At 57.8% G+C, this 26592-nt stretch overlaps 1 protein-coding gene across 6 annotated transcripts; it reads left to right on the forward strand.

The window, feature by feature from the left end:
• ADA (adenosine deaminase) lies at positions 1-26565 on the forward strand. Of its 6 annotated transcripts, XM_087853550.1 has the most exons (14): positions 47-144; positions 4882-5081; positions 10398-10459; positions 10583-10702; positions 15904-16026; positions 20035-20178; positions 20909-21024; positions 22273-22400; positions 23116-23187; positions 23269-23370; positions 23635-23699; positions 24957-25086; positions 25720-25822; positions 26283-26565. In XM_087853550.1, the coding sequence occupies exons 5-14, from the start codon at positions 16013-16015 to the stop codon at positions 26294-26296; spliced, it is 888 nt and encodes a 295-aa protein (XP_087709676.1). In that variant the 5' UTR covers positions 47-144; positions 4882-5081; positions 10398-10459; positions 10583-10702; positions 15904-16012; the 3' UTR covers positions 26297-26565. The 6 variants fall into 6 exon arrangements, with proteins under 6 accessions (XP_045660649.2, XP_087709677.1, XP_087709676.1 ...); XM_087853549.1 differs by lacking the exon at positions 10583-10702; XM_045804694.2 differs by lacking the exon at positions 4882-5081 and having other exon boundaries at positions 67-144.
• The last annotated feature ends 27 nt before the right edge of the window (positions 26566-26592 follow it).

Here is a 26592-nt window from a genome sequence, read left to right on the forward strand (position 1 = left end):
GGGCGGGGCCGGGCCCCCTTAAGAGGATCGTGGCGCGCAGCCGTCCCGGCAGGTTCTCGGGGTGAGCACCGACCGGCGGAGGGAGTCGCGCAGGGGCGCACGCTTGGCACCATGACCCAGACGCCCGCCTTCGACAAGCCCAAAGTGAGCGCGGGAGGGACTCGGGGTTTGGGGGGTCCCGCTCCTGGTCTGGCCGGAGGGCTTAGGGGCGTACACAGCCCGGGAGCGAACCGGGGCCCCTGCAGCCGCTTCCGTCCCTCAGCTCAGGCCCTCGCTGCCACAAGGCAGTCTAATGAGAGACAATGAAGCAGGGAGGGTCCTGAATCCCAAAGGCGCCCCGGGCTGGCTTCCGTGTTCTGCTTTCTGCTTCTGCCCCTGATTTGGCCTCTCGGAGTCTCAGTTTCACTACCTGTCAAATGGGCCTCGGGGCGCCACCAGCCCTGGATATCTGTGTGAGCCTAGGCCGGGGGCTTGACCTCTCGAACCTTGGCTGTAAAATGGGGCCCGGTGTTTACGTCCATTGGCACCTATAGTGTTGTGGAAACAGCTTTATACTCTAGCACTATGATGGTTTTGGGAGCACCGAGAAGCTCAGATTTGTGGATGTGCCAGTCGGGAGGACCATGCTGTGGAGCAGAGGGAGGGGATCAGGGCGCCTTCTCTCCCTGCTAGGGGCTGAGTGGGCCTTAGGCCTTGGGTTCATTCCGGGCCAAGCCACAGCCATTGGCCTCAAGGGATAACTCCGTGGTCCCTCCTCCCACCAGCTGTGGCCTCTTGGGAAAGGCTGGGTCAGGGAGGGTCTGGGCCCCACTTGGCAGGCTTTGAAGCACTGAGATTCAGTCCACAGAGGGGAGGGGTCTAGGGGTCTGTCCAGCAGATGCATCAGCTAGCAGGGTTTGAGACTGCTGGAGGGAGGGTCATGGGAAGGAGTGAGCTGTAATTAGACTCAGCTTACCTCTCTGAGAAATAGGTGTGAGTGATGATGGCAAATATCACAGAAGTGTTGGTGAGACTCCCATGTGTGTATGGGAGTGCTGGGGGTGGGATGGGGGTGTAGGCAGCACTGGAGGAGGTAAGGCCTGGCCCCCACTGCTGCTGCCCCCACCATAGGCTCAGCTACCCTCTGCCAGATGTTGTGAGCGGGGGAGCCCTCCTGCCGGACCCCACCCCATGCCTCCACAACTTGTCTGGATCCCATCACTGCTGCTTCTTTCCTTGTGATGTCTTTTTTTTTTTTTTTTTTTTAATGCTTTTGGATTCCCTCTGCCCTTGGGCTGGGGAACCACCTTACCCTGATCTGCATCCTGGGGCAGTAGGCAAAGTCCCTCGGAGTTCGATAGGTGAATGCAAGGCCACACTGCTGTAGAGCTTACTCTATGCAGCAAGCTACCCTTGCAACACTGTAACAGCTCCGTGAGGGAGGGACCGTGTTACTGGGCCTCACCCAGTCCTCTCTGCTTCGAGCTGGCAGGTTATTTCCCCTCTCTGGGCCTCAGTTTCCATACCTGGGAAATGGGTCCCACCTGCTTGAGGGGGTGTCCAGAGGTTAAAAGGGGATGCTTGAGAGGGAAGGTAGAGTGTTCTCCACTGTGTAGATGAGATGTGATTAAATTTTCTGTTGCAAGGAGGGAACGTGCCTGAGCTGGCAGGAGAAGCAAAAAGGAGCGTGTCTCAGTCACCGCAACCAGATCAGCTCCCTGCCTTCCTGTGGGTGGAACAGATCCTAATGAGAACTAGTATTAGTAGCTGGAGCTAATTAAGTTGTTATTGCTCTGTGCCGGGTACCGTTCTGAACAGGTTACTTTCATTAATTCATTTGATTCTAGCAATGACTCTGTGAGGTCATTGGTATTATCCCATTATACAGATGAATAGAGGCACAGAGAGATAATGAGGCCCAAGATCACACAGTGAAGAAGTAGCCAAGCTGGGGTTGAGCCCAGGCGGGTCTGGCTTCAAATATCCCGTAGCCAGCTTTCCTGGACTTGCCTTTGCAGAAGCCTTTGGGGCAGCAGGTGCTGGTGCCCCGGGTGTGGGCCTCTCCGGGGCAGGAGCCTCTGCTGGGCTGTCTGGCTTCTTACGCCTACCACCAGGGGAGGCCCAGGACGTGGCCAGCTTTAAGAAGGCAGAGCAAGGCTGTGCTTTCTAAACTTTAATGTGTACTCCAGTCACCCGAGTGCCTTGTGAACATTCAGAGACTGAGGTGGGAGGTTGGAGGTGGGACTTGAGATGTTGCCTTCTAACAGGCTCACGGGTGATGCTAACACTGCTGGACCGCAGGCCACACTTCTTGAGTAGCAAGGCCCTAGGTGGCTGCCTCCCTGGTCTGATTGTGTTATTCTAACAAACGCTTTCTGAGCACCTGTTGGGCATTGGAGGAGGTACGGAGGCGGTGGAGGGGTGGCCCTTATCAGTCTATTTCCCCACGAGGTAAGGCTGGAAATCCCGTGGTGCTCAGGAGTTCTTTGTCACGGAGGACAATGCTGATCACATGCCTGTTTTTGTAAGAACAGTGGGTACCAGGCACCTTCCGTGATTTACATCACCGTTTCCTGGGCAACTGGACAGCGTAGATCTCGTCCTCCTTTCACACACCAGGAAACTGACAGGTGAAGTGACTTGTCCAAGGTCACACAGAATGAGCATCTCCAAGCAGTAGACCAGAAAGTGAGCTGGCGCAGGTTAGAAAAGCAGTTTCTCCACTGCCCTCCCTGATGCAGAGAACTGGGGCCAAATCTCCCACATAAATTTAAGTAGGCTCTCTGCCCAGGGTGGGGCTTAAACTCACAGCTGCGATCAAGGATCGCGTGCTCCACAGACTGAACCAGCCATGTGTCCCACCCACCTCATTTCTTCTTTCTCCTTTTTGTATGTTTACTCTGTACCAGGCACCGTTCAAACTGCTTTCCGTATATTCATTTAATGCTCGCAGGATCGCTTTAAGATCGGTCCTTTTCATTTCTGTAGAAGGAAGTGGCTCAGAGAGGGGAAGGAACTTTCCAAAGTCACACACAACCAGAAAGTAGAGCTAGACTTGAACCCAGTTCTACCTAAAACTGAAATAGATGCGGTCCACTGCCTTGCCAGTTTGCCGGTCCCACTTTGGGGGAGGGCGTGGACTCAGGGTCACCTTGGGCCTCAGATAGACTGAAGGTGGGTCCCTGCCTCGCTGTTTGGCAGCCGCAAGAGCTCGGGAGGACATTTCCCTGAAACTCTGTTTCTCTGTAAAATGTGTTGGTTAAAACCAAGGTCATGGGTTCTTGGGGACATTGTGCTGAGTGGCACTCGTGAAGCCCCTGGTTGGCAGGCAGCAGGCCCTTAAGTATGCTTTTCCTCCCCCTGGGGCTGTTGTGCCCCCGCCCCCACCCCTCTGGGAAGCCTTCCTCCCCCGCAGTCTTTCTTACCTCTTGACTTCCTGCCACAAAGCCGTGAAAGACCACCGTTAGCATGGCTTTGGGCTTTCTGGGCTTTTTGGTTACCACAGAGCCACCTGTTTTTATTTTTTTGTTTGAAGATTTTATTTCAGAGCAAGGGAGGGAGCATGAGCTGGGGGGAGGGGCAGAGGGAGAAGCCAACTCTCCACTGAGCAGGGAGCCCGATGCAGGGCTCCATCCCAGGACCCTGAGATCATGATCTGAGCCATCCAGGTGCCCTGAGCCACCTGTTTTTAAAAAGCCCCTCAAGGAGCTTGCCTTACCCATTATAACTCACGCAGCACTTTGGAGGGAAGGGAATGAATGAGATTGGGTTTCAAGGAACCCTTTTGTTTGACAGAGGAAGCAAGGACCAGAGAGGGGAGACGTGGTCACAGAGGGAGGGAGGCTGGCCACGCCCCTGATTCTGCATCCGACCTTGAGGTTGGCCTGGCCTAGATGGCAAGGGGGCCCTGTGAGCTGGGGGGAATGTGTCTCCCTATCCAGTTGTCCTGGGGGGGGTGCCCCCTTGGGGCAGGGACGGGAGCACTGTGCCTGGCTTTGGACAGGGGAGAAGAGCAGGGGGGCGGGGAAGGCACAGTGAGGTTTGAGCCTACATTTACTCAGAGTTTTGGGGGGCAGGCTTGCTCTTACCCCTTAGGGTTCTGAGGCCCAAGAGCAGCAAGGTGAGGGAAGAAACAGGCTCTAGAGCCTTTGTGACCATGGGGCAGAACAGTGACTCTTCCTGTCTGTGCGATGGGAATCCGATGGTCTCCAGCCTACATCAAACACCAGGTGCAGGCCTGGCTGTGGTGGGGGGAGGGGCAGGCCAATGCTGGCAGCTGTCCATCATCCTCCTTGTCCCGGTTCTCAGTCCTGTTTAGATTTGACCAGCATTGACTCAGCACTGCTATGCAGGGTGAAGGGAGTGGGTCGTGGCAGTTACAACCTCTGGCTTTGACTCCCCAACAGCTTCTGGCTGTGGTACTTACTAGTCTGGCCTGACGCTGGTTCCTTAATCTGAGTCTCCGTCTCCTGACCTAGGAAATGGGGAATGACCGCGCTGCGATTGCCCCTGGCTGAGGACATGCCTTCCTTTCTCTGAAACCTCTGGAGAAGCTTCCAGCAGCAGCTGAGCACGCCATCAGGCCCCAAGGCTCAGCAGCTTCATTACTGTACTTCCGATCCGTAGGAGCTCACGTGGGGCAGAGCACGGAGGACTTCCTAGAGGAAGTGTGACTGAAACAATATGTCAGCCCAGGGCTGCTCTGTCTCCTGGCTTTACCCCAAAAGTCCGCTGAGAGGCCATGGTGGACACTGACCCCTAGCGCCATGCAGCTCATTGCCAAGAGCCGGGCTAGGAAGGGAGTGGCTGGCTGGCTGTTGGGGGCACCTGAGGCTCACCGGGGTTCTGGGAGGGCTGGTCAAGCAATGCTGGCGACTCTGCCCTGTCTGGGTTCTCTTCCAGGCCCCAGCGCGTCGGCCAGTCCCTTCCTTGCCCTGGGGAGAGGACCCAGCCCTGCTGACCTAGGACAGGGAGAGGAGAAAAACCATCACTTGGTCATTGATGTGCACTGAGTGCTTTTTGCTGTGCTGGGCACGGTCCTAAACCCCGAAGACCCAGCATAATGACCCCATTTTGAGGGAACGAATAGGGACACAGTTGTGGTAAGTGGATTTAAAAAGTCAGCGGTTTGAAAACGAAACCGGATGGTGTGTTTGGGGGAGCCTGGGGAGACGAAGTTTGACTCGGGCGTGCCTCGGAGGCACGTAGCCTGCCAGTTACGAGCGAGAGTTCGATCTGGGAGTGTCTGGCCCCGGAGTCCGTGACCTGTGTCCTTGCTGGCCCTGCCACTGATACCTCGGCTGAGTGGATGGTACCTTCCTGGGCCTCGGCCGGCCGGCTGGCATCTCTTGAGAGCAAGACTGAACATGCTCGCCCGTGCCCCACGGTGCCCAGCAGCTCGTAGGGGCTTAGTAAATATGTAGTAACTGGGGATGCTTCCGACGGCTGTCTGGGATTTCCTGCAGCTCTGTCGATGCTTGCTGAGTCAGCCTCCTGGAGAGCAAGTGCAGGGGGGCAGGGGTGGGAGTGGGAACTCTAGAGAGGTCATGAGGCTGGGCACGGGGCTGGGGTGTGGCTCCTGGGCAGGACCCGGGCTTCGAGGTAGGGAGACTCGGGTTCTAACAGCTCTGCAGTCCTCAGCCTGGGCGGCACAGGGCAGGTGGCTGAGCTGCTCCGAGTTAGCTCAGCAAGCCCCTTCCCTGTCTGCAGCCCGGGCTACCGTGCACCTTGCCTGGGGGTCAAGATTAACTGAGACAAAGGACCTGGTAACAGTAGGCCGTGGCTGTTACTGCCGAATTGCTTACAGCGGCCTCTCTGAGGCCAGGCCTGCAGGGAAAGTAGAGTAAAAGCTCTTGACTCAGGCCCGGGTGCAAATGCCGACTCCATCACGGCCTGCCTTTGAGTCCCTAGATCCTTCTTTGGGCTTTCGCGTTCCTCCCCTGCGAAATGGTAGCGAAGCGCCTGCCTTGATGGTTGTGAGGATGAGGCTGGCCCTGTACGTACCTGGTCCAGCACAGAGTAGATACTCCACAATCAGAGGACACTGCTGTTCCTATTCCCTGAATGTGGACCGCAGAGCAGGGTCCCCACCCAGTCTCTGAGCTTACACTCCACTGTCACCTGGGGTATGCGGACAGACATCTTCATGGGTAGTGGCTGTTTTCCAGAAAGTTCCGTGGGAGGCCTGCCTGAGCTTGGGCTGCCTGAGGAGGTGGTTGCTGCCTCTGCTTCTCCCCTGCAACGTGTCTAGGCAGCTTCCGACGAAGCCCCAGGGGGGCAGGAACTGTAGGGCATGGTGGGGCAGCAGGCTCTCCTTTTGCTGTCCCTAGGGCTGCTCCTGCCTCCTGCGTCCCGGGCCGGCTCTCTGAGCCCCCCTCCCCTGCTCTCCTGTGTTCGGAGCTGCGGGCAGCCACTCCCGTGGGCGCTTATCTCTTGTCCTGACTATGGGGCGGCTCCGTCTTCTGTTCTGGCTTCTCTCTCCCCTACTTTGCATACGTCAGCCAGAAAGAGCTCTTACATGGTGTCTCCTGATCCAAAACCCTCAGTGGATCCCCTTAACGGTGACCTGTGACTGCTCCCTGACTGGCACCCCCTGACTTTCTGTGGCCTCCTCTGTCCCCATGAACCTCATTCTCCATATCAAGCCCGTTCCCTCCCTGCTGCCTGACTCAGGTTCCACTGCCTGGGCCCTTTTCTGTCCTCCCTCCTTTCCCCTGGCCAGCCCCTCCTCCCAGCTCCTCCTGATTTGTCCCTTCTCTGTCATTGTCTCCTGCAACCCCTCTTCTCCGGCAGCCTTGCAACCTGCCCCACTCACTCCCACTGCCTGGAGAAGCCATTCTCTTCACCCCCATCTGCCTCTAGTCCTTTCTCCAGCCCTTTCTTCCCCTTCAGGGGTGAAATTCTGGAAAGAAGAATCTATACTTTCTCCATTTTATTTCCTCTTCTTAGTCCTTACCCCATTCCAGCATGGATTTGGCGCCCCTCAGGCCTCCGGAACATTTCCTGTAGGACAGTGGTTCTCAACCTTGGCTTCATGTGTTGAAAACCAGCAACAACCCTGTGCTCAGGCCCAGGCCGAAGGACTGTGACTTCGTGGACCAGGGTGGGCCCAGGCATAGGCAACTTTGCAAAGCTTCCCAGGTGCTCCTAACGGGCAGCCAGGGCTGAGCACCTCTCCTCTGGCCCCGGTGTCTGGGGCCTTAGCCCCAGGGACATGTTCTCCTCTTGCTTGACCTCTGGCAGGACCTGACCGTATTCCTTTCATGTAACGAATTACCACACACACCAGGTAGCTTAGAACAACAGAAATCTCCCCATTCTGGAGGTCAGAAGTCCAACATCAAGGTGTCACTGGTAGGGTCCCACACCCTTTTCCGGCTTCAGGTGGCTCCGGGCCATCCTTGGCTCGCGACCCCCAGCTCCCGTCTGCCTCAGTGATTACGTTGTTGCTGCCTCTTCTAGAAGTTACTCTCAAAACTCCGCGTCCCTCATAAGGAGATGAGTAATTGCATTTTTTGGATAATCCAGGATAAACTCAAGACTTTAAACCACCTCTTTTTTTTTTTTTTTTTTTCTTTCCTGGCCACGGGAGGTAACACAGGTTCTGGGGATTTGGATGTAGACCGATTTGGGGTCTACCAACCCACTGACCTGGGGGGGCCGCCGCTTCTTGCAATCTGCTCGTCCCTTGCCTTCTGCACACGCCCCCCCCCAACCCTATTTTCCCTCCTGCCCCTCTGGCAGCTCCTCTCTGGCCTCCCCCTCTCCAGCAGAGCCACTGGATGCTGGTACTTCTGAGGCTTCCTCCTCCGCCCCTTCCTTGACCTACTCTCCCCGGCTGAGCTCGTTCAAGACCTCGGCCTCAGCTGTCCGTATTCCTCCTTGCTTCGCCAGCCTGGGTCTCTGAGCACGCTAGAACTTCCCATGCATTGGCTCTGTCCACTTACATTTGGAGGGCTCAAAGGCATCCCAGCTGAAGATGAAACTGACCGTGTCCCTCTCCCCGCACCCCTGCCCCGCCTTCCCCCTTAGCACTTGGCTTCTTCCTGGGCGGCGTCCTGAGCGTGGGGATCCCTACCCACAGCCACCCAGGCCTAACCTGAAGCATCCTCCTTGACCCCCTCTTTCTGTCCGCCTGCTTTTCCATATCTGTCTTGCCACCCTGGTCCAAAGCACCATCCTCCCTCAGAAACTGGACCATAGTAGCCTCCAACCGCTCTTGCTCTGAGTCCGCCTCGCCCTCTCGCTGGCTTCAAACCCTGTTGTGGCTTCTCTGTTCCCTCAGTTAAGAGGACTCCTTGTGGCCTGGGTGGCCCAGAAGCCTGTCCAGCCGCACGGCCCCTCCCTTCTGAGCCGGGTTTCAGTTCCTCTCCTGCGCCACAGGCTTGCCTACCCCCACGGCCTCTGCACGTGCTGTTGCCTCTGCCTGGAACGCTCTTCCTGCCTTCCTCAGCCTGCCTTTGCCTCGTTGGTTCCTCTTCACCTTTTGGATCTTGGCGCAAGCTCTGTTTTCTCCAGGAAGCCATAGTTGGCCCTCGAGCTGGGTACGGTCTTTTGTTTGCTCTCTCTGTAGGACTGTGCCTCTCAAGGAGCTGTCTCGGCTTGTGACTGTACATTCGTCACCGACCTGTATCTACCGCCTCTTCCCCGGCGGGACCATAAGTGTCACAGGAGCGGGGCTGTGCCTTGAGCTTTACTCTCCATCCCTAGCTGTCGGCAGGGCCTCGACAGTTTGCTGAATGCAGGACTCTTTACTGATGCTGTTTTAGTGTTTGCTACGTGCTAAGTGCTGGCCTAACACACTGCACTCACAAACATGGTCAAGCCTCCCAAAGCCCTAGGAGGAAGGCTTCTTATCCTCCCTCTTGGACCGATGAGGCTGCCAGGGCACTGAAAGTGAAGTCTCTTTCTCCAGGCCACCAGGGAGTGAGCGGAGGAACCAGGATTCCAGGTCTAACCGGAGAGTACCCTCCCTCTCTGGCCAGATCCTCAGGACGGCTGGCTGAGTGTGGGTTAAGGATAAAAAAAACCCCTGCAGACTCAGAGAGGGGAGGGCCCCTCTCCAAGGTCACGCAACCCCTTGGCAGTTCCCTGGGCTGGAAGCGTCAGTGTTCCCGATGCTGAACATTTTCTGAGAACACGATGAACATTTAGCTAAATGGGCATTGAACTTGTTTTGTCAGGGAGCCTAGGGGTGAGTGCCGCTGGGTCCTTTGCTGGCTGGGTGACTTCCGGAGAGGTCTTGTTGCTCCGACCTCCTGCTGGGAGGCGGGCTTGGTAGCTCTGCCCCTGCTGGTCTCGGTGGGTCTGCAGCTCCCTCTCTCACCAGGGCAGCTACTTTCTTGTCCAGGTCCCCAGATTCCAGGGAAGGCCCCAATCTGGCAGATGTCAGTGGAGTTTTCTAGATCTCCCCCTGGTCCAGGGAAAGTCACCGTCACCCCCCGCCATCTCCCAGCATCTGTTGTACTGAACAGCTCCTGGGAGAAGCCCTGGCTGAGAGGCACAGGGCTGCTTCCTATGAACCACACATGTCCACGTACACTGTGTTGTTTTTTTATTTTTTAAATCCTTACAGTTGTTCTTGGACGTGGAAGCAGAAATACCCTGTTGTTTTGCAGTTGAGGAAATGGAGGGTCTGAGATCAAGTGTCTTGGCTGAGCTCACACAGCCAGCGAAGGGGCGGAGCTGGGAGTTGGGCTGAGTTGGGCTGACGGGCTGTCTCCAAGCCCTTGTCCTTCATCTCCTGGCTTTGCGAGCCCAGCGTTGTTTGTGGGACCGCGTGTGTGTAGGAGATGATCACCAAGATGGTTGAGCACCCAGTACCGGAAAGATCTATTGCCTCCTGTTAATTCCTGATAACGGTGTTTAAGTAACACCTGCGTCTGAAAATGGAACCTGGGTGTTTGAAACCCACTGTGGGATATTCACGGGCCCAGGAAGTCTGTGGTCAATACTTTTTGTTAAAGTCGGATTTTGTTTAGTGAGCCGGGGAGGGCGGACCCTGCCAGCGTGGCGGCTGGGGGTCCGCAGCGCCTACAGCCCCGTGGCTGGCCTTGCGTTCGGAGCACTGGCTTTGGGTTTGGGCTAGAATGCTGGTTCTGCCGTTTACCAGCGGCCATTAAGAACCGAGGTACCGGGTTGGGTTCCTGCCTCTATGGCTTGCTGTGTGAGCTCGGGCAAGTTATTTAACTTCCCTGAAACTCAACTGTGGTTGAACCTCTGTGGTCTGAACCGTGAAAGAGCTAGAGAGGACTGTTAAGCCCACCCCGCAGATGAGGAGGAAGCAAGATGGTGTGTATCAAGAGCTTCGCGGAGTCTGTGGCCAGTGGCCGGTCAGTGGGACGTAGTTAGGGTGGTCCTGACATTCACGTGTTTGTTCTCTGCCCCACCCCTGGTTTCCTCTCTCTGCCCCCTTGCAGGTGGAACTGCATATCCACCTAGATGGGGCCATCAAGCCTGAAACCATCTTATACTACGGCAGGTAAGCCCACAGAGAGGAGCCCTTCCTCCCCACCATTTGGGGAGCTGTGGGGGTCCACGGCTCAACCCAGAGGCCTCTGGAGAATTCCAGGGCTGTTGTTCCTTCCTATATCCCCATGGAAAGAAGCTGGCCCTCCGGCCAGAAGAAGGTGGTCTGTGGAGAAATGGCAGCCCCTCAGCTCTGAGCTGGAGACCCACATCCCAAGCCTTCTGTTTTCTGTGCTGCTTGTCCTCCTGCTGCCAGGTGAGCCGGGAGAAGCTTGTTTGCCTGTACGCGTGTGCACACACACACAGACACATGCACACACGTGTACACATGCGCGAGGAGGCAGTTTCCAGGGCTGAACGAGTCACTGTGTTTTGACTCCGCAGAGAGCCTGCTCCAGAGGCGATACGCCCGTCCGGGATGCCGGGACCATTAGCCGAGCATCTCCTAGTGCTGGGCGGCTGGGCTGAGCCCCTCCTTGAGTCAGCAAGTGTAACCCCTCCGCAGGGGAGGAAGATACTGCCATTGCCTCTCACAGAGGAGAGCAGGGAGGGAGCTCAGAAAAAACGAAGGCAGTTGCCTGAGGCCACATGACAATAAAAAGTAGAGTCTAGAGTTGACCCAGGGCCATCTCCTCTCCAAGGCTTTCCCCGTGTCGCCAGGGCAATCGCCTGGGGAATGTGGACAGGTGGCCCCTCCTCAGGGGCCCATCTTCATCTTCCAAGTAAGAATAAGCCTCCTGCCTGGGCTCGCGTGCATGCGGCTGGGACGAAGGGTCACCGGTGCCCCCCAGTGAGGGATGCCTGTCCCTCCCTCCCCACCTCCAGCGCTCATGGTGGCCCCTCCCTTGGGTCTGACGCTAAACAGCAGGGACTTTAGAGGTCAGTGGGTCTGGATTCAAATATGGGCACACCGTTTCCTCACTGCGACCTTGGCCTCTAGTTTGAGGGGAAGAACAGGGCCTCCCTCCAGAGCTGACCCAGAAATGGGGTTCCCTTCTGCCACCCACCCCTCCTTCCACAGACGGTGCTCTTCGCGGGTTTGCTGGGCACTCCTTTCATTCGGAGCTGGAAGGAGTCCGCCTCTCTCACTGCCTGAGCAGTTCCGCCCCAGACCCCAACGTGAACACTCTGCTCCATGAGCCACAGTCCCCCGAGTTCTCCAGACACCCTGCTCCGGAGAACCAGTGAGGCTGGGGAGTCTGTCCCCAGTTCTCAGGAGTATCTCTCCCCACTCCCCGAGGCCGAGTGCTGGCAAGAACCCTTTTCTCTACTCTGTCCTACTTCCATAGACCTCCCTCTGCCCTGGGAAGTTGCTACTGATTGAATTCTTGACTCTCCCACGTCACTTGTTAGCACGTACCGTGCGCCACGAGGCACTGTGTCGGGGCTGACATACTGAATCCGCACGACAGCTTGTGAGGTGGGACTCTTGGGGCCCCCTAGTATGGAGGAGGACCCTGAGCCGTGGTGGGTGAGGGGACTTATCTGGGGAGCACGGGTGTGACCCTGAGTCCACACCCCTGACCATTACTCCTGCCAGCGAGAGGCTTGGACGAAGCCGTGCACGGAAACCACTTAGCTCGGGGCTAAGCACGGTGTCCACGAGGGCACTTAATGACCGAATTAATGATATGCTGTGGTGCTGGCTAAGTGGGGTGAAGCTGCTGGGCTTATCTCTGCCTGTCCTTTGCCCGTGCTGAGTGCCACCCCTTGCCCCAGAGTCCCGAATGAGGCTCTTAGGGCGGGTTATCAGGCACGGGGATGGGATGAGGTCTTGGGTACTCGTTAAGGGGTCAGAGAGCACTAACTAGTGGAGCTGGAAGGCGGGAGCCCGGGGCAGGCTGGAGAATGGAGGGAGGGGAACCGCCCCTGTGGGGAGGCTGCTCAGATCTTCTGTTTCCCCCATCACCTTGGCATCTCGGGAGCAGTCGAGGTACCTCGGTGGGCCCCAGGAGCGGGGTGTTATGGGTGCCAGCTGGAGTCTGAGCTCAAGGTCAGCAGGCAGGGGACCAGGGAGTTGGTCAGACTTGCTTATGGATGCCTGTAAACATACTGGAGGACTTCCTGGTGGTGGTGGGCTGAGAGAAGGAAGGAAGCCCCTCTCTCCCTCTGGCCAAATCCAGTGGCCCCTTTTCCACCTCTGTGATTCGGGCCTCTGCTGACTGTGTTCTTACCCACTTCTTCCCTCAGCTCCTATGATTCTGTCCTCTCTGGGGCTTCTCCTACCTCTCTCTCCATCTCCTTCATGAGCCTGTTAGAACGGGCTGTGGCAGAAGAGCTGACTCTGGCCCTTTTCCCCTCCCTTCACGAGCCTGAGCCACCAGGCATCCCTCACCTGGGCTATGGCAATGGCTTCCTGACGGGGCTCTGGGCGGCCACTCTGGCCTCCCCCGTCTCCTGTCTCCACCGTACTGTAGTCAGAACACCTGTCTTAAAACCTAGCCTGACCAGTCGCTCCCCGGCTCAAACCCTCCCACGCTCCCAGCTTGCTTAGCGTCAAAGCCAAAGTCCATTCCTGGCCCTTAACGACCTGCCAAGCCTGTGTTGCCTCTCTGACCTCTCCTGCCCCTTAGTCCACACTGGGGGTTTCTCAAACCTGCCAGACCTGGTAAACACAGAGAGGGTAACTAACTCTCCCGAGGTCACACAGCCTCTCAGGAACACAGCTGCGATTCAGACACAGTCCAGCAGGCTTTGCAGTTTGCTGTTGGACCCTGGACACGTAAACCGCCTCATTTCTTCTCTGTACCGAGCAAAGAAAGTGCTGTGTTACTGACAAGGCTGTGGCGGTCCTCGGGTGGGATGGCTCCTCCCCTGGGTGATTTGGTACATGGCAGGGGGATGGACTTCGAACTCCAAAGCCTGAGCTCTGCCTCCTCGCTGGGCTGTCTGCAGCCAGGCTCCTGGTAGGCGTGTCCCCCACCATGGCAGGACGAGGACTGGCCAAGGCGTGGCTGACTGGGGGTGTAGGGAGCATCCGACGGCCAAGCTCGGTCCCAGGGGGAGCCTCTGCTGCTGAGTGGCTGTGGGTGGCAGGAGGACCCCGGCTCTAGGAATAACTCCTTCTTGCCTCAACGTGGGTCCCAGACCAGAGCATTACAGCTTGGTCTGAGTGGCTCGTGGAGGGCCAGCCCTGTGTGGGACCCCGAAGAGTGTCTCGTGCTGTTGGTTTCCTGCTGGGACTCCTGCAGTAGCTCTCAGATCTGGTACCCGCACCGCAGCCAGAAGGAGCTCTTCAGTCTCTTCATACCGCCCCCCTGCTTGAAATCCTTCAGTGGTTTCCTGGCGCTTTGGGGATGAGGCCCCAAATTCTGTGAAGCATCCACTGGGCTCTGCCTGCCCTCTGGCTCTCCACCTACCACCGACCCTGCTCTGAACTCCAGCCGCCCTGTCCTCGCCTTCTCTCCTCTTCTAATTCTGCTTCAATGTCCCCTCCTCTGGCCTTCCCAGACCACTCTGTGTGCTCCAAGATCTGTTGGTGGCTAACGAGGAGAGAGGCTGGAGAGGGTAGGACGAATGGGACAGACCTTTAGGAGTAAAATCACTGGGACTTGACTGGCTGGGGGTGGGCAAGGCAGATGGAGCCCAGGGGAGGCCCCTGCCATGGGTTGGGCAGCTGGGGGCGGGTGGTGGAACTATATTTGGAAACATGGAGCATGGGACAGGGAGGGGAGAGGTGGCAAGAGGTGGGGCGTCAGACACCTGGGTCTGTCTTGGTCACTGACCTCTGTCCAGTGCCCGGCACGTTGTTGGCTCTCCAGGGGTGCTGTGTAGTGGTAGAGACCTCCGGATCTTGGGCTGAAAGCCATGAAAGTGGAGGAGTTCGTGGGGGCAGGGGTGTAAAAGGGAGGGAGTGCAAGAATGGTCAGGAGGAAGCGGTGGTCGAGGCACTGGAGGGAGACCGCCAGGAGCCTTGCACACAGTGGGTCCAGTAGGCCCAGGCACGCGTGGCCACTGCGTCTGACCATGTGAGCGCCAGAGCCTTCCTCTGCTTCCAGAAAGCCCTCCAAAGCCCAGCATGTCACTGGTACGGGCTGTGCAGGACATGGTCACGGGGATGGCCTCCTGAAGGGAAGGCTGGGGTGGGAGGCATGGAGCACTGCCCTCTGTGGTAGGACCACAGCGGGGGTGCCCTCTCCGCCATTGTGTCCTATAGGGAGGGGGGGGCTGACTGCGGGCCAGGGGACACGGCTAGGGACTGGGGCCACCAGCAAGGGAGGAGGGCCTGGGTCAGGGGCTCAGGGGACAGGTGTTTATGTCGGGAAACATCGTATTTTAGGGACCGAGGTCCTTGAAGACTTAACCACTGTTTGGTCAAACTTCCCTGTCCCTGGCAATCCCTCCTTTCCATCTCCTGTTCGTTCTTTGCGGATAACCCGCTGCTTGAATCTGATTTAACCACCTAATTTCTGTAATCATCTGCTCTTTTTTTTTTGATCTCCTTTTGTTCTACTTGCTGGAGGAGTTTCTCTGCTGTATTTTCCATTCACCTTATTAGGTCCTGATGATTGGCCCGTATTCCTTTAGATCTGCAGGAGCCCTTTCTTACTCTCAGGGTCCCCTTTCCAAAAAGGATGTTCTGTTTCCGGGATGGAAGCTCTTCTCCCATCCTGGAGGTGCCCCACTGTGGGGGTTTTAAGTTTTCTTCTATTCTCTGCATTGTTTCCCCGGAGTTCCTTTTGTCTCCTGTTCTGTCCCCTCATGGTGGAAGTGTTTCCTGGGTGTCTGGGGTTCTTTGCCTGCCCCTTTTATCTTCAGAGTGGGGAAACTGAGTCCCAGGGTGATCTGTGAGTCCTGGCAGAGGAGGTAGGCCCAGCCTCGCCCCTGCTGCCCCTGGCAGGGAGGAGGCTCTGGGCCAGCCCCACACGGGGGGCTGTGGGTGGAAAGGGGGACCGCTCTGAGTTGGATGGCTGCTGCACGCCTTCCGGTGAGCCTCCGCTGGACCCTCTCCCAGCTCGCCAGCCGGGCAGGCGTCTCTGATGCGCCGGCCAGATGCAGGGCGGAGGCCAGAAGTCCGGCGCCTGCCCCTGCCCCGGGCATTGTGGTGCTGCAGTCACAGCCCTGATAACCCCTGACCTGGCAGACGCCCAGCTGGCTCTACCCACTCCGGGGTAGCAGTGGGAAGCAGTGGGCTTGCCCCGGCAGCTTCCCTGTTCTCAGGCGTGTGCGTGCGTGTGTGCGTGTGTGTGTATGTATATATGTACGTACATGTACGTGTACATACGGACTTCAACCCCAGTTATCCCCCTTGAGATTCCCTGGCTGCTCATAGCCTTGGGGACAGGAGTTGCTGGAAGGATTCCAGTCTGGGTTCTATATGCCCCAGGCCTCCGTTTTCCCATCTGTTCGATGGGAGTAGTTGGACGAAGAGGTCCCCAGGTGTCCTGCTCCGGGCCCCGTGAGGAGTGCGTCGGGTCCCGTGCAGAAGTAGGCCACCGCCCGTGCTGTTGTCCACAGGAAGAGGGGCATTGCCCTCCCCGCCGACACCGCAGAGGAGCTGCAGGCCATCATCGGCATAGACAAGCCGCTCAGCCTCCCGGGCTTCCTGGCCAAGTTTGAGTACTACATGCCCACCATCGCGTGAGTCAGCTCCCCGGCCCAGGTCCCGGCAGCGCCCACGCCGGGCCCCCGACCTGCTGCCTGCCCCTCCCCCGTGGGGTGGGAGAAGGTGCTCAGAAACCCCAGGTCTGCGGCTCCTCCTTGTGTATACTCGGGTGACTCTTTACACCTTTTGGGCCTTGATTTTCCCTCCTGGAAAGTGGGTATAATGTCTAGAAATTTCTTCAACTTCTACAGGAAAGTGAGAGTGTGAGGTCAAGAGCCCACATCCTAGTGCCTGAATCTTTCACGAAATAACTGTGACCGTGGGAAAATTTACCCTCTCTGGGCCTCCGTTCCCTCATCCAGCCAAGGGGTTGTGATCCTATCTACCTCCAGGGGCTGGCATTTGGAACGGACACAGCACTGGCCTCAGCAAGCTCCCTCTTACCATAAAGACAGTTGCTACCTCTATGGATAGCTGGGCACAGCTGTTTTTCTGTTCCCTTCCGTTCCTTCCATCTTTGCCCAGCAGAGTATCTTAGGTCTGGAAGAACGTGTGTGCAGCTCTCAGAACTATATTTTCTGTAGTTGCCGACGGTCCTGCTAGGTGGACACACTCCTCGTCTGCAGAGGAGGAAACGAAGGCTCAGGGGAGTGTAGGATCTTGCCCAGGACCACACAGCTGGAAGGGGTGACGCCCAGATCCCACCCTGAGGCCACCTTGAGCTTCCTGGCACAAGGCAGGGCTCCCCAGGGCAGGTGAGAGACAGGCCTCTTCAGTCTGTGCTGCCAGAGCTCAGGAAGGGGAAGAGGCAAACGGGCGGGGGCAGTCAGGGAAAGCTGCCTGGAGGAGGAAGCACAGTGCAGGCTTTGGGACAGAGAAGGTGTGATGTTGTCCAGAGGGCTAGACCAGAGGAACGGTTTGGAGCATGTGCCAAGTATGGGTTGTTGGAGGACTGGTAAAGAAGGTCTGTGAGGCAGATGGAGGCCCTTGGCTGGATAAGTGGCAGGACAGGTAGGAGGAGTTCTGGGGAAGGACGATGTGTGCCAAGGCTGCTTGCTGGAAGCTTCTGGACTCAGCCTGGAGAACACTGACTGTCCCCATCCCTGGCCCTGGTAAGCAGAGGCACTGACACACACATGCCTCCCTGGAGGCACCTGTCCTATCTCCCCCGACACCCCCACACCAGAAGAGCTCCTGTACGGGCCAAGGCACCTCTTCCATGTCACCCCCGAGGCAGCCCTGTCCCTCTGGCCATAGGACAGAAGCTGCCCGGTTCCCTGAAGGCCCAAGATGACCTGGCTGTTTGGCATCATCTCCTTTGAGTTGCTTGGCCTTTGAGGCTATGCCCAGATGACTAACGTCCATGTTACGCCCTTGCCCCCTTCCACAGGTATCAGATGAGAGCCCTTGTCTTCTGCCCTGACCCTTCTGCTCACTTCTTTTCCACCACATGGGCCACCTGGGGCACCAAGCACACTCCCAACCTCAGGTCCTCCATGCATGCTGTTCCCTCTGCCTGGAATGCTGTTCCCCGTAGATGCCCCACGGCTAGCTTCCTCACCTCCTTCTCTGGTCTGCTCAAGTGTTACTTTTGTAGCGAGGCCTTCCCTGACTGTACTGCTGAAAATCGTAGTCCCCTCCCGTTTTCCGTGTGTCCATAGACCATTTCACCGCCTAACCTACTGTGGATTGTGTGTTTTCCTCCCTCCCGTACCGGTCTCTCCTGCTAAACTAGAGGCTCCGTGAGGACAGGGGTTTTGGCTACATTGTTCGCTGTATCCCCAGTGCTGGGCACGGTGTGGGATGAATGCATGCCACTGCTGTGGGGGAGATCGGGCATCCTCCTCCTGGGACACCAGCTCCCCTGTAGCGGGTCCGAGGTCCCGGATCCAGGCCCTGGCCCTGCTGGCCAGGGAAGGCAGCAGCTGCCCATCCTTAGCCTCAAAAGCATGGTACTTCCAGTGACCCTTCTCCTGGGTGTGGCCGGTGTCCCCAAGGCCCTTCACTCGCACATCCCGCATTCTGGTGACCATTCTGTGTTCACTCTTCATGGTGGAAACTTCCAGCTAGGCCCAGCTCACTGTCACTCGATCACCACTTAGCATGGCCCTGGCGGGTTAACGTGTGCCTTGCTTCTAGAGCCAACGCTTGACAACTAAAATACTTCAAGGATCTGTCTGTCCTACTCTGAGCCCTGGCTTAGGTGAGCTTTATGAAGTTTAACAGTTTTGTCCTCACAGTAACATTTGCTGTCGGTGTCAGGGTGACTAACCAGAGTCCTGCAACAGTTAAGGGTGGGAACCAGGATTCAGGAGTCCTGGGTTTCTCCCCCCACCCCAGGGTACCCTCTGGGTTTGTCCATCTCTGTCCTTTCTGCTCTCTTTTTCGTTTTATTGGGGTATCATTGATAAGTAGAAATGATGTGTTTAAGGTGTTTTGATACACGTCCACGTGGTGAAATCACAGGCAAGCTAGGTTACCTGTCCCTCACTGCGGAGAGCTGCCTTTTGCTTTTGCTGTGTGTGTGAGTGTGTGTGTGTGTGTGTGTGTGTGACATTTTCTTTATCCGTTCATCTGTCAACGGACCTTTAGGCCGTAACCACATCCTGGCCGCTGTAAATAACGCTGCAGTGAGCATCCAGGTGCGGATATCCGAGACACTGACTTCGTTTCCTTTGGATAAAGATCCAGAAGTGGGATTGCTGGATCATATGGTAACTTTTTAAGACCTTTCTTGAGGAACCGTCACAGACCTGCATTCCCTCCAGCAGCGCACGAGGGGCCCCGTTCTCCGCTCCCCGCCCCAACACCTGCTGATTGTAGCCACCCTAACAGGTATGGGCGATCTGTCCTCGTGTTTCTGATCTGCATTAGCCCGACGACTGGTGGCGCTAATTGTCGGGGAGATGCGCCTTTCCATGAAACTGTCGGCCGTTTGTATGCCTTCTGAGAAACGTTTATTCGGGTCCTTTGCCCATTTTGTAATCCAGTTATTTGGTATTTTTGCTATCGAGGGGTAGAAGTTCCTCGTGCGCTTCGATCTTCGCCCCTCCCCAGATAGGATTTGCAGATATTTTCTCCCACTGTAGGTTGCCTTTTCACTCTGTTGAAGGTTCCCCTTGCTGTATATGCTTTTGTGTCTAATGCAATCCCATTTATCTTTGTCTGTGTTTGCTGCCTGTGTTCTCTTCTCTCCCCTGCTGACCTCTGCCCACCACCCAACACACACTTGAGTGGCCTCTCCATCCCGGGCTGAGGGGTCCTAGCCATGACGAGACTGATGGCAGGACCCTTGTCTCATGGAGATGACATTCTAGTAGGAGAGATGAAAATTGATAAGCCATGTGATAGTAACGCCAAGCGGGGGTAAGCGCCGTGCTGGTAAAGCGCAGGGGATCGGGTAGAGAATGGCAGAGGAGCCCTTTTCAGGCAGGCGGTCAGGGAAGGGCTCTCTGGGGAGGCCAGGCTGGAGCCGGATCTAAATGGAGAGGAGGGGCCGTCCAGGGGAAGAGCCATGCCAGCTGGGGGAGCTGTGAACACGGGAATAAGCTTGACTGTTTCTTGGACAGAAAGAAGGCTCTAGTGGCCTCATGGAATGAGTGAGAAGGAAGGTCTGGGGAGAGTGACAGGGGCCAGAGTCGACCGGCCTCGTGGCCTGGGCCGTGGAATTGAGATTTCCTTCTACATGGTAGGAAGCCACGAGGCTTCAGAGTGGAGGAGCACTGTGGTTTGAGTCCCATTTTTAAAAGATTGCCCTAGCTGCTGTGTGGAGAACAGAGTTGCAGGAGCGAGCATGGAGACACGGAGGTCTGTAGGAGGCGGTCAGAACCTGGGTGGACGGGCAAGAATTGGCACATAGTTTGGAGGTAGAGCTCACAGGACCCGCCATGCTTCTAGGATCTTCTCCAGCAGATAACCCAGAATTTGGGGCTGGGGGCCAGAAGTGGATTTGATCTGCCCCGGGTGGGGAACAGCCTTGTTGCTCCTGGGGCTCCCGGGAGATTTGGGGGAAGTCGTCCCCAACCCCTCTCTTCCCTTCCCAGAGGCTGCCGGGAGGCCGTCAAGAGGATTGCCTATGAGTTCGTCGAGACGAAGGCCAAGGAGGGCGTGGTGTACGTGGAGGTGCGCTACAGCCCGCACCTGCTGGCCAACTCCAAAGTGGACCCGATCCCCTGGAACCAGGCCGAGTGAGTGACGCCTGCAGGGGCCGTTCCGAGGCTATGGTGGGGTGGCCCAAACGGCTATCCGAGGGGCAGAATGTGGGAGCCCCTGCTCCCTGGTCCTGTCCGTGACCTCAGAAAGATGGGTTTAAGTGTCACAAGAGACATGGTTCCCAGCCCGTACCTGGGCTTATTTTTTAATTTTTTTTCTTACCTTTGGCAAAAGTGTGTGACCATGTCTTGCCCCCGCCCCCCGCCGCCCGCCCCCGGACACAGGCCCACAGTCTAGGAACATTAACCCTCTTGTCCAGGGATTTCTAGATGTCCCGTTCTAACCCTGTAACTGAAGTGAGTGTGGCCCATTCCTGCCCCTCTGCTTAAACCCCCGAGATCTCTAAGTGGTATCCCCCAACTCCCTTGCCCCCCTCCGGCTAGGACGCGGAGCTGTGGATGCGTGGGAATCCGACCAGGCAGGCTTCGCAGCGCCCTCCATCCGCGGGGCCGGGCTGCGTCTGAACTGCCCGCCCCAGCGCACCTTCCAGTCCGGAAGTGCCCCAGCTAGCTGGAAGGGGGGTGTGCCGGGGCTCGGGGCCATGTCTTTCCCCAGAGGCAGTGGGCTAGTAGGGGCTGGAGCTGCTTCTTGAAGATTCTTCTTTCTCTTCCCCCAACCACTCCCCCATGTCCCAGTCCCAGTCCCAGGGCTGTCCTTTAGGCCTTCCTTTATCTCTGGCCCATCCCTACCCCTCTCCCCACACAGAGGGGACCTCACCCCGGATGAGGTGGTGGCACTGGTGAGCCAGGGCCTGCAGGAGGGAGAGCGAGACTTCGGGGTGAAGGTGCGGTCCATCCTGTGCTGTATGCGTCACCAGCCCAGTGAGTACGCCCTCAGCCCTGCCCCGGGCTGCCCCTCTGACACCGGCCCCCACCTCCCCGCCTGTCAAGGGAGCCACATCTGGTCTCCCCATGCCCCCAACCCCGCCACATCTGGTCCCCCGTCAGCAGGACCGCCCCTGGAGTCTACCCCGGGCAGGCTCAGAACTCCTGGCAGCAGGGAGACCCTTCTCCCCAGGCAGACCAGGCCTGACCACCGTGTGTGCTGCACGCAGGAAGCGTAAAAACCAAAGGAACCTGAACAACAGAATAAAACCAAGTTCTGATGAGCCCACGGTTCCCCCCCCTTGAGACCCCGTAGGCCAGGCCTCTTCCTGTGTGGGCCACAGGCCTTATGAATAGGTATGATCTCTGGGGCCTCCGAGGGTCTCTCGTGACTGGTCAGACATCCAGAGCTCGAGCTGCCACGGTGGGCAGAGCCCCACTGTATGACTTTGGACAAGTCCCTTCACCTCTTCAGACTGCACGCCCACATTGTCACAGGTGGTGACTTCGCTCAGCCTCTGCTCTAGGGGGCAGTGCGAACCAGAGGGTTCACGCCCACCCAGGGGGGCCTGCCTGTGGACAGTGACTTGCGGGGGTTTCCTCCGATCCTGGTGGCAGCCTGAGAGGCCGGGCTGCCATCTTTGAGCCTCCTGCTGGAAGGGGGAGCTGAGGCTGAGAGAGGTGCGGCCTCTTTCTCCTCAGTCAGGAAGGCGCAGAGCCTGCGTGGGAACACGTGGCCTTCTGGTTCCAAAGCCTGCGACTGTTCATTTTTAAACACGGCATGACGACTTGGTTAGTTACGAGGACAGGGCACGTTAGCAACACGTTCAGTCACACCAGCGTGCTTCGGTGTGAAGACACATGCTTCGGTGTGAAGCCGCGGGGGCCTCCGTCTCCTCGTCTGCTGAGTGGGGTTGTGCCCCCCCCTTGAGGGCTGTCGTGGGGATCAAGGGAGAACACAGCCCTTTGTGGTTGACCCAGCCAAGCCCTGCCCTCGGTGCTTTCCACGCAGGGCCTTGCCACGGGCCTGTGCGCCGGCAGGTGGTGTCCTCTGAGAGGAAACTGAGGCCCTGGGTGGAGCAGTTTGCTGAAGGCCATGCGCTTAGGCCGTGGCAGTTGGGAGGTGAAGACAAGCCCTGGGCCCCCTGCCTTGCGCTGGGCTCAGGTTGGGGGCAGTGAGCCGGGGGGAGGGGGGCTCTCTCCTCGGTGCTGCCAACAGAGGCTGGGGGGGCATCTCGCCCGCAGACTGGTCCCCGGAGGTGGTGGAGCTGTGTAAGAAGTACCGGCATCAGACCGTGGTGGCCATGGACCTGGCCGGAGACGAGACCATCGAAGGGAGCAGCCTCTTCCCGGGGCACGTGAAGGCCTACGAGGTAGGTCCCGCGGGAAGGAGGTGGGGAGGGGGGCACTGGGTGAGCCGCGGGAGCTCGTCTCCACCCAGGAGGGGGCGCTCACACGGACGGGGGAGCGTGGGGCTGCCTCCATTCTCAAGTCCGCCTTAGTTGGGTCTGGGGGTGCTAGAAACTGGGAACCTGGTATAAACAGAAGGTCCCACTTGGTGTGGGGACTCCTGTGTGTGAGCCTGTTTCTGCCTGTGATTTGCTGTGTGACCTTGGGTGTGACTGTCCCTTCTCGGGCCTTCTGTTTCATCTGTGGGATGACGTGTCGGAGCCAACATCTCAAAGCCTCCGTGGCTGGAGCACGGGCGTTAGAGCGGGGGCCCTGGAGTCTCACCACCCCGGTTCAGAGCTTGGCTCCCCTCTTCCTAGCTGTTTGATCATCGTCCCGTTCCTTTCCTGGGCCTGTTTCTCCTCTCGTAAAACAGGTGTTAGAATACTCGTGGACATTAGGTAACGTACACAAGCCCTTTCACACGGTGGCTGACACCTTAGAACGGTCTCGTAAATGGTAGCCACCACTTCAGTTAGGACTACCCCAACAAGGCCCCGACTTCCCCATCTTGAAGCAGGCCAGCGGACTGAGGAAGGGCATGGCTCAAGCCTGCCTACTTGGACCCAAAGTGTGGTGAAGGCCAGGCCTACCGGGGCCCTCCCCCAGGCCGCCCGTGACCGACTCTCGCCCTTCCAGGAGGCTGTGAGGAGCGGCATTCACCGCACTGTCCACGCAGGGGAGGTGGGCTCCCCGGAGGTGGTGAGAGAGGTGAGGAGCCTGGGCTGGCATGGGGCCCTTCTCGCCGCTTCCTCCCCACCTTGGACTAGGCTCCACTCTGCTTCTCTGCAGGCTGTGGACACGCTCAAGACGGAGAGGCTGGGACATGGCTACCACACGCTGGAGGACGAGGCCCTTTACGCCAGGCTGCGGCAGGAAAACATGCACTTCGAGGTGAGTGGCCAGGGGTGGGAGGGCAGAGGCGGAAAGCCGGGAGGGCCCCAGGAGCAGGGCCAGCGTGGCAGGAGTGGGCAGTGGGCATTAAAAGCGCCGGGTGGTGGAGGGGCCAGGAACGGGGTTCACGCGATTCGGCAGCTGGGAGGCCAGTGTGGCTACGGTGAGAACGGTGTCGTGGTGGCGGCTCCGGCCCGGGGCATACAGGGCGGGGGCAGCATGGCCTTGGGGGCGCACGTGCCAGCCACCCACCTGCTCTTTCAGGTCTGCCCCTGGTCCAGCTACCTCACAGGCGCCTGGAAGTTGGGCACGGAGCACGCGGTGGTTCGGTGAGGCCTGGTCCCTGGGGCCTGTTCAGTTTTGTACCAGGAAAGCCAAGGGTGCAGGGCCTCTTGCTAGGACATCTCTTTGAGTCCTTGGGAAGCAGGTGCTGCTGTCCTCCTCTTCCAAATGAGGAGGCCAAAGCTCGGTGTGTTGTGACATGACTGAGGGAGCCCAGGTCCCATATAGCAGAACTGGGGGCCCTCTCACTTGAGCAGTCGTCGCAGAGTGCCCTGCTGCCCTGTGGAGGGAGAGGACTTCCACACGCTAGATCCTGCCTCCTGGACATCTGGGAGATGAGTCTCTCCAGTTCACGTGGTCCCTTCTGGTACCTGGGGTGCTCCACCCTGCTCCTAACCCACCATCTAACTAGAGGCCTTGGCCCTTCTTCCAGCTGTCCTGTGACTGGGCCCTGGGAGCGGATCAGGCCTCAGGAGGGCAAAGCCACCCTTTCCTGACACAGGATAAGGCGGCAAGAACTTGGGGCGACCACGGCCAGGCCAAGCTTAACGGCAGGAGCTTAGGCTCTGCTGTGCTCCTTACAAGGGGGTCCCGAGGTCCGCTTCAGGAGGGTGGCGTGTGCGGTGCCAGCAGAGCGTCTGAGTGGAGGCTCTCGGAGGCACGTGGGTACGCAGCCTGTGGGCTGGACAAAGATGCACGAATCAGCTACACAGGTTCGGTGGTTGGAGACGTGACAGCCTCAGGAGCTGGTGGAGCAAGAGGGCCCAGGAGAGAACCTAGGAAGGGACACTGAAGGGGCAGCGGGGACTGGTCCGAGAAATCAAGAGAAAGGGTTTTAAGAACAGTCCACTGTAAAATTCTCCATAAGCTGAGTGAGTAGAGAGACCAGAGAGGCCTTGTGGGTGTGAGGAGGCGGTGACCTGGGACGGCGCCAGGAACCCTTTGCAAGGGGTGGCGGTGGAAGAGTCGGTCCTGGTGGGACTGAGGGTGAAAGGGGTACAGACGACTCTCCCAAAATGCTGGCTGCGAAGGCAAAGGCTAGAGAGGGGGTGCTGCTTGCTGGCCCCCCCGGACCCCCACTCTACCTGTTCCTCTTCTGCCTTTGCCCGGCTCTGGCCGGCTCGGATGGGCTCGAGTCTGGAGATGCTAGTTACGTGCGCCATTCAGGTCACCTGAGTTCTCTGACTTTCCTTCCCCTCTACCGCGAGCAGTTCTTCCAGGTCGAAGGGGGCTGCAGGCTCAAGGCTGCAGGGGCTGTTCGTGTAACAGCACAGGACACTCTTCCCTCTCACCCCTGTATCCAGGTTCAAACACGACCAGGCTAACTACTCACTCAACACGGATGACCCACTCATCTTCAAGTCCACTCTGGAAACAGATTACCAGATGACCAAAGAGGGAATGGACTTCACCGAAGAGGAGTTCAAGAGACTGGTGAGTGGGCATGAGCCCTGGTGGCCTGGACTCCTGGCCCTGGGAGTGAGCGAGGCCTGCAGGTCTTGGCCAGGGCCCGGAACCTCTAGACATGAGGCGTTTGCCTCACCAGGCCAAGCCACGCCAGGCCTGGAGTTAGGTGCCTTCTACAGACAAGATCTCTCTCGGGCTGGCACACTGATCTAGGACCAGGTTTTTCAGCCTTTGCTTGGGTCGAGTGCCTGCAAAGAATCTTAAAAGCTGTCAACTCTCTTCCCAGAAAGGTGTGCTCAACTATAAAATTCTGCACACACTTTTCAGGCCATTCATAGATCCCAGGCTGAGCCCTTGATGTTAGGGTTGTGATACCCCAAATCTGTCCCTGCAGGAATAGCTCTCTGGCCCCACATATCCCACCCGGTCTCCAGTCTCTCCAACTTCCTTCTCCCGTCACCGTGTCCTGTAGTGGCACTTCAGAACACTGAACCTCATGGTCTCTGGCACTCGCTGCCATGTGACATGGGACATGTCCTTCCCCACTGTGAGCTTACTCATTGCACATGCTCATGCAAGAGGATGGCTCATCACTAGATTGCCAAGGGCTTCCTTCCATGCTCTCTGGTTTCATATTACCTGCCATTCCGGCCCTTCTAGAACATCAATGCAGCAAAGTCCAGTTTCCTCCCAGAAGAGGAGAAGGAGGAGCTTCTTGATCTGCTCTATGACGCCTACAAGATGCCACCTCCGGCTGCTGCAGGTGTGTTCCCGGCTGAGCTTCTGGGCTGCGGCCTGGCTTTCTGTGGGATTTCCTACAAGAAGCCCGCCCTCCCTCTCTCGGGCAGCGCTCCGGGTATGCGAGGCCTCCCTGGCTCCATGGCTGTAGCTGCTGGCGCTTCTCACTAGATCGGCTTACCTTCTGTATAATGTCATCTTCAGGCTGGTCTCGAGGGAGACTTTCTGAAACCCAGTCCCAAAGGTCTTGGCAACATGAGTCATCCCCATGGCTACCTAAAGCCAAGGGCAGGGGAGCTGGGGCCAGGTCCTAGCTCTGTTCCACTCCTTCCTTCCAGTGTGACCTTGGCGAAGCATTCCCTTGCTCTAAACCTCAGTCTCCCCCTCTGCAGAATGGGGTTCCTCTCACTCTGATGGTCTGGGATTTTTTACATCCCAGGTACTAGCAGGTGCTAACCTTTCTGTCTCTCTGACCTGGCAAGCAGGGCTGCATCCCTGAAGACGTCACGGCCACCTCTCCAAGCCCTCACCCTGTGGATGGAGCCTTCTCAGCGCTGTGGGGTTGAACGACCCTTACCTTTACTCCTTCGAGGAAGACTGGCCTAGCTGGCGCTGCTCTTGAAGCCCACGTGCCCGTTGCCACACACACGAACACCTTGGCATGCCGCGTCTCTCCTCGGACTACGGGCCAGAGTCCGGTGATTCGGAACCCTTCCTCCTCTGGTGACTCGTGCTGAAATCTGGTGCTCAATAAATCTGGTGCTCATACCAATGGCTGGTATGATGCAGCGCCGT

Source organism: Ursus americanus, chromosome 22 (genome assembly GCF_024610735.1).
Source record: "Ursus americanus isolate L20-20 chromosome 22, mUrsAme1.1.p, whole genome shotgun sequence".
NCBI lineage: Eukaryota > Metazoa > Chordata > Mammalia > Carnivora > Ursidae > Ursus > Ursus americanus.

Excerpts from the sequence above, each read along its gene's own strand:
- ADA (XM_045804693.2), top strand. The coding sequence starts at position 112 with ATGACCCAGACGCCCGCCTTCGACAAGCCCAAA. Across the intron at positions 20,179-20,908 it reads ATCCCCTGGAACCAGGCCGA|AGGGGACCTCACCCCGGATG; the intron begins GTGAGTGACGCC and ends CTCCCCACACAG. Across the intron at positions 23,700-24,956 it reads ACGGAGCACGCGGTGGTTCG|GTTCAAACACGACCAGGCTA; the intron begins GTGAGGCCTGGT and ends CCCTGTATCCAG.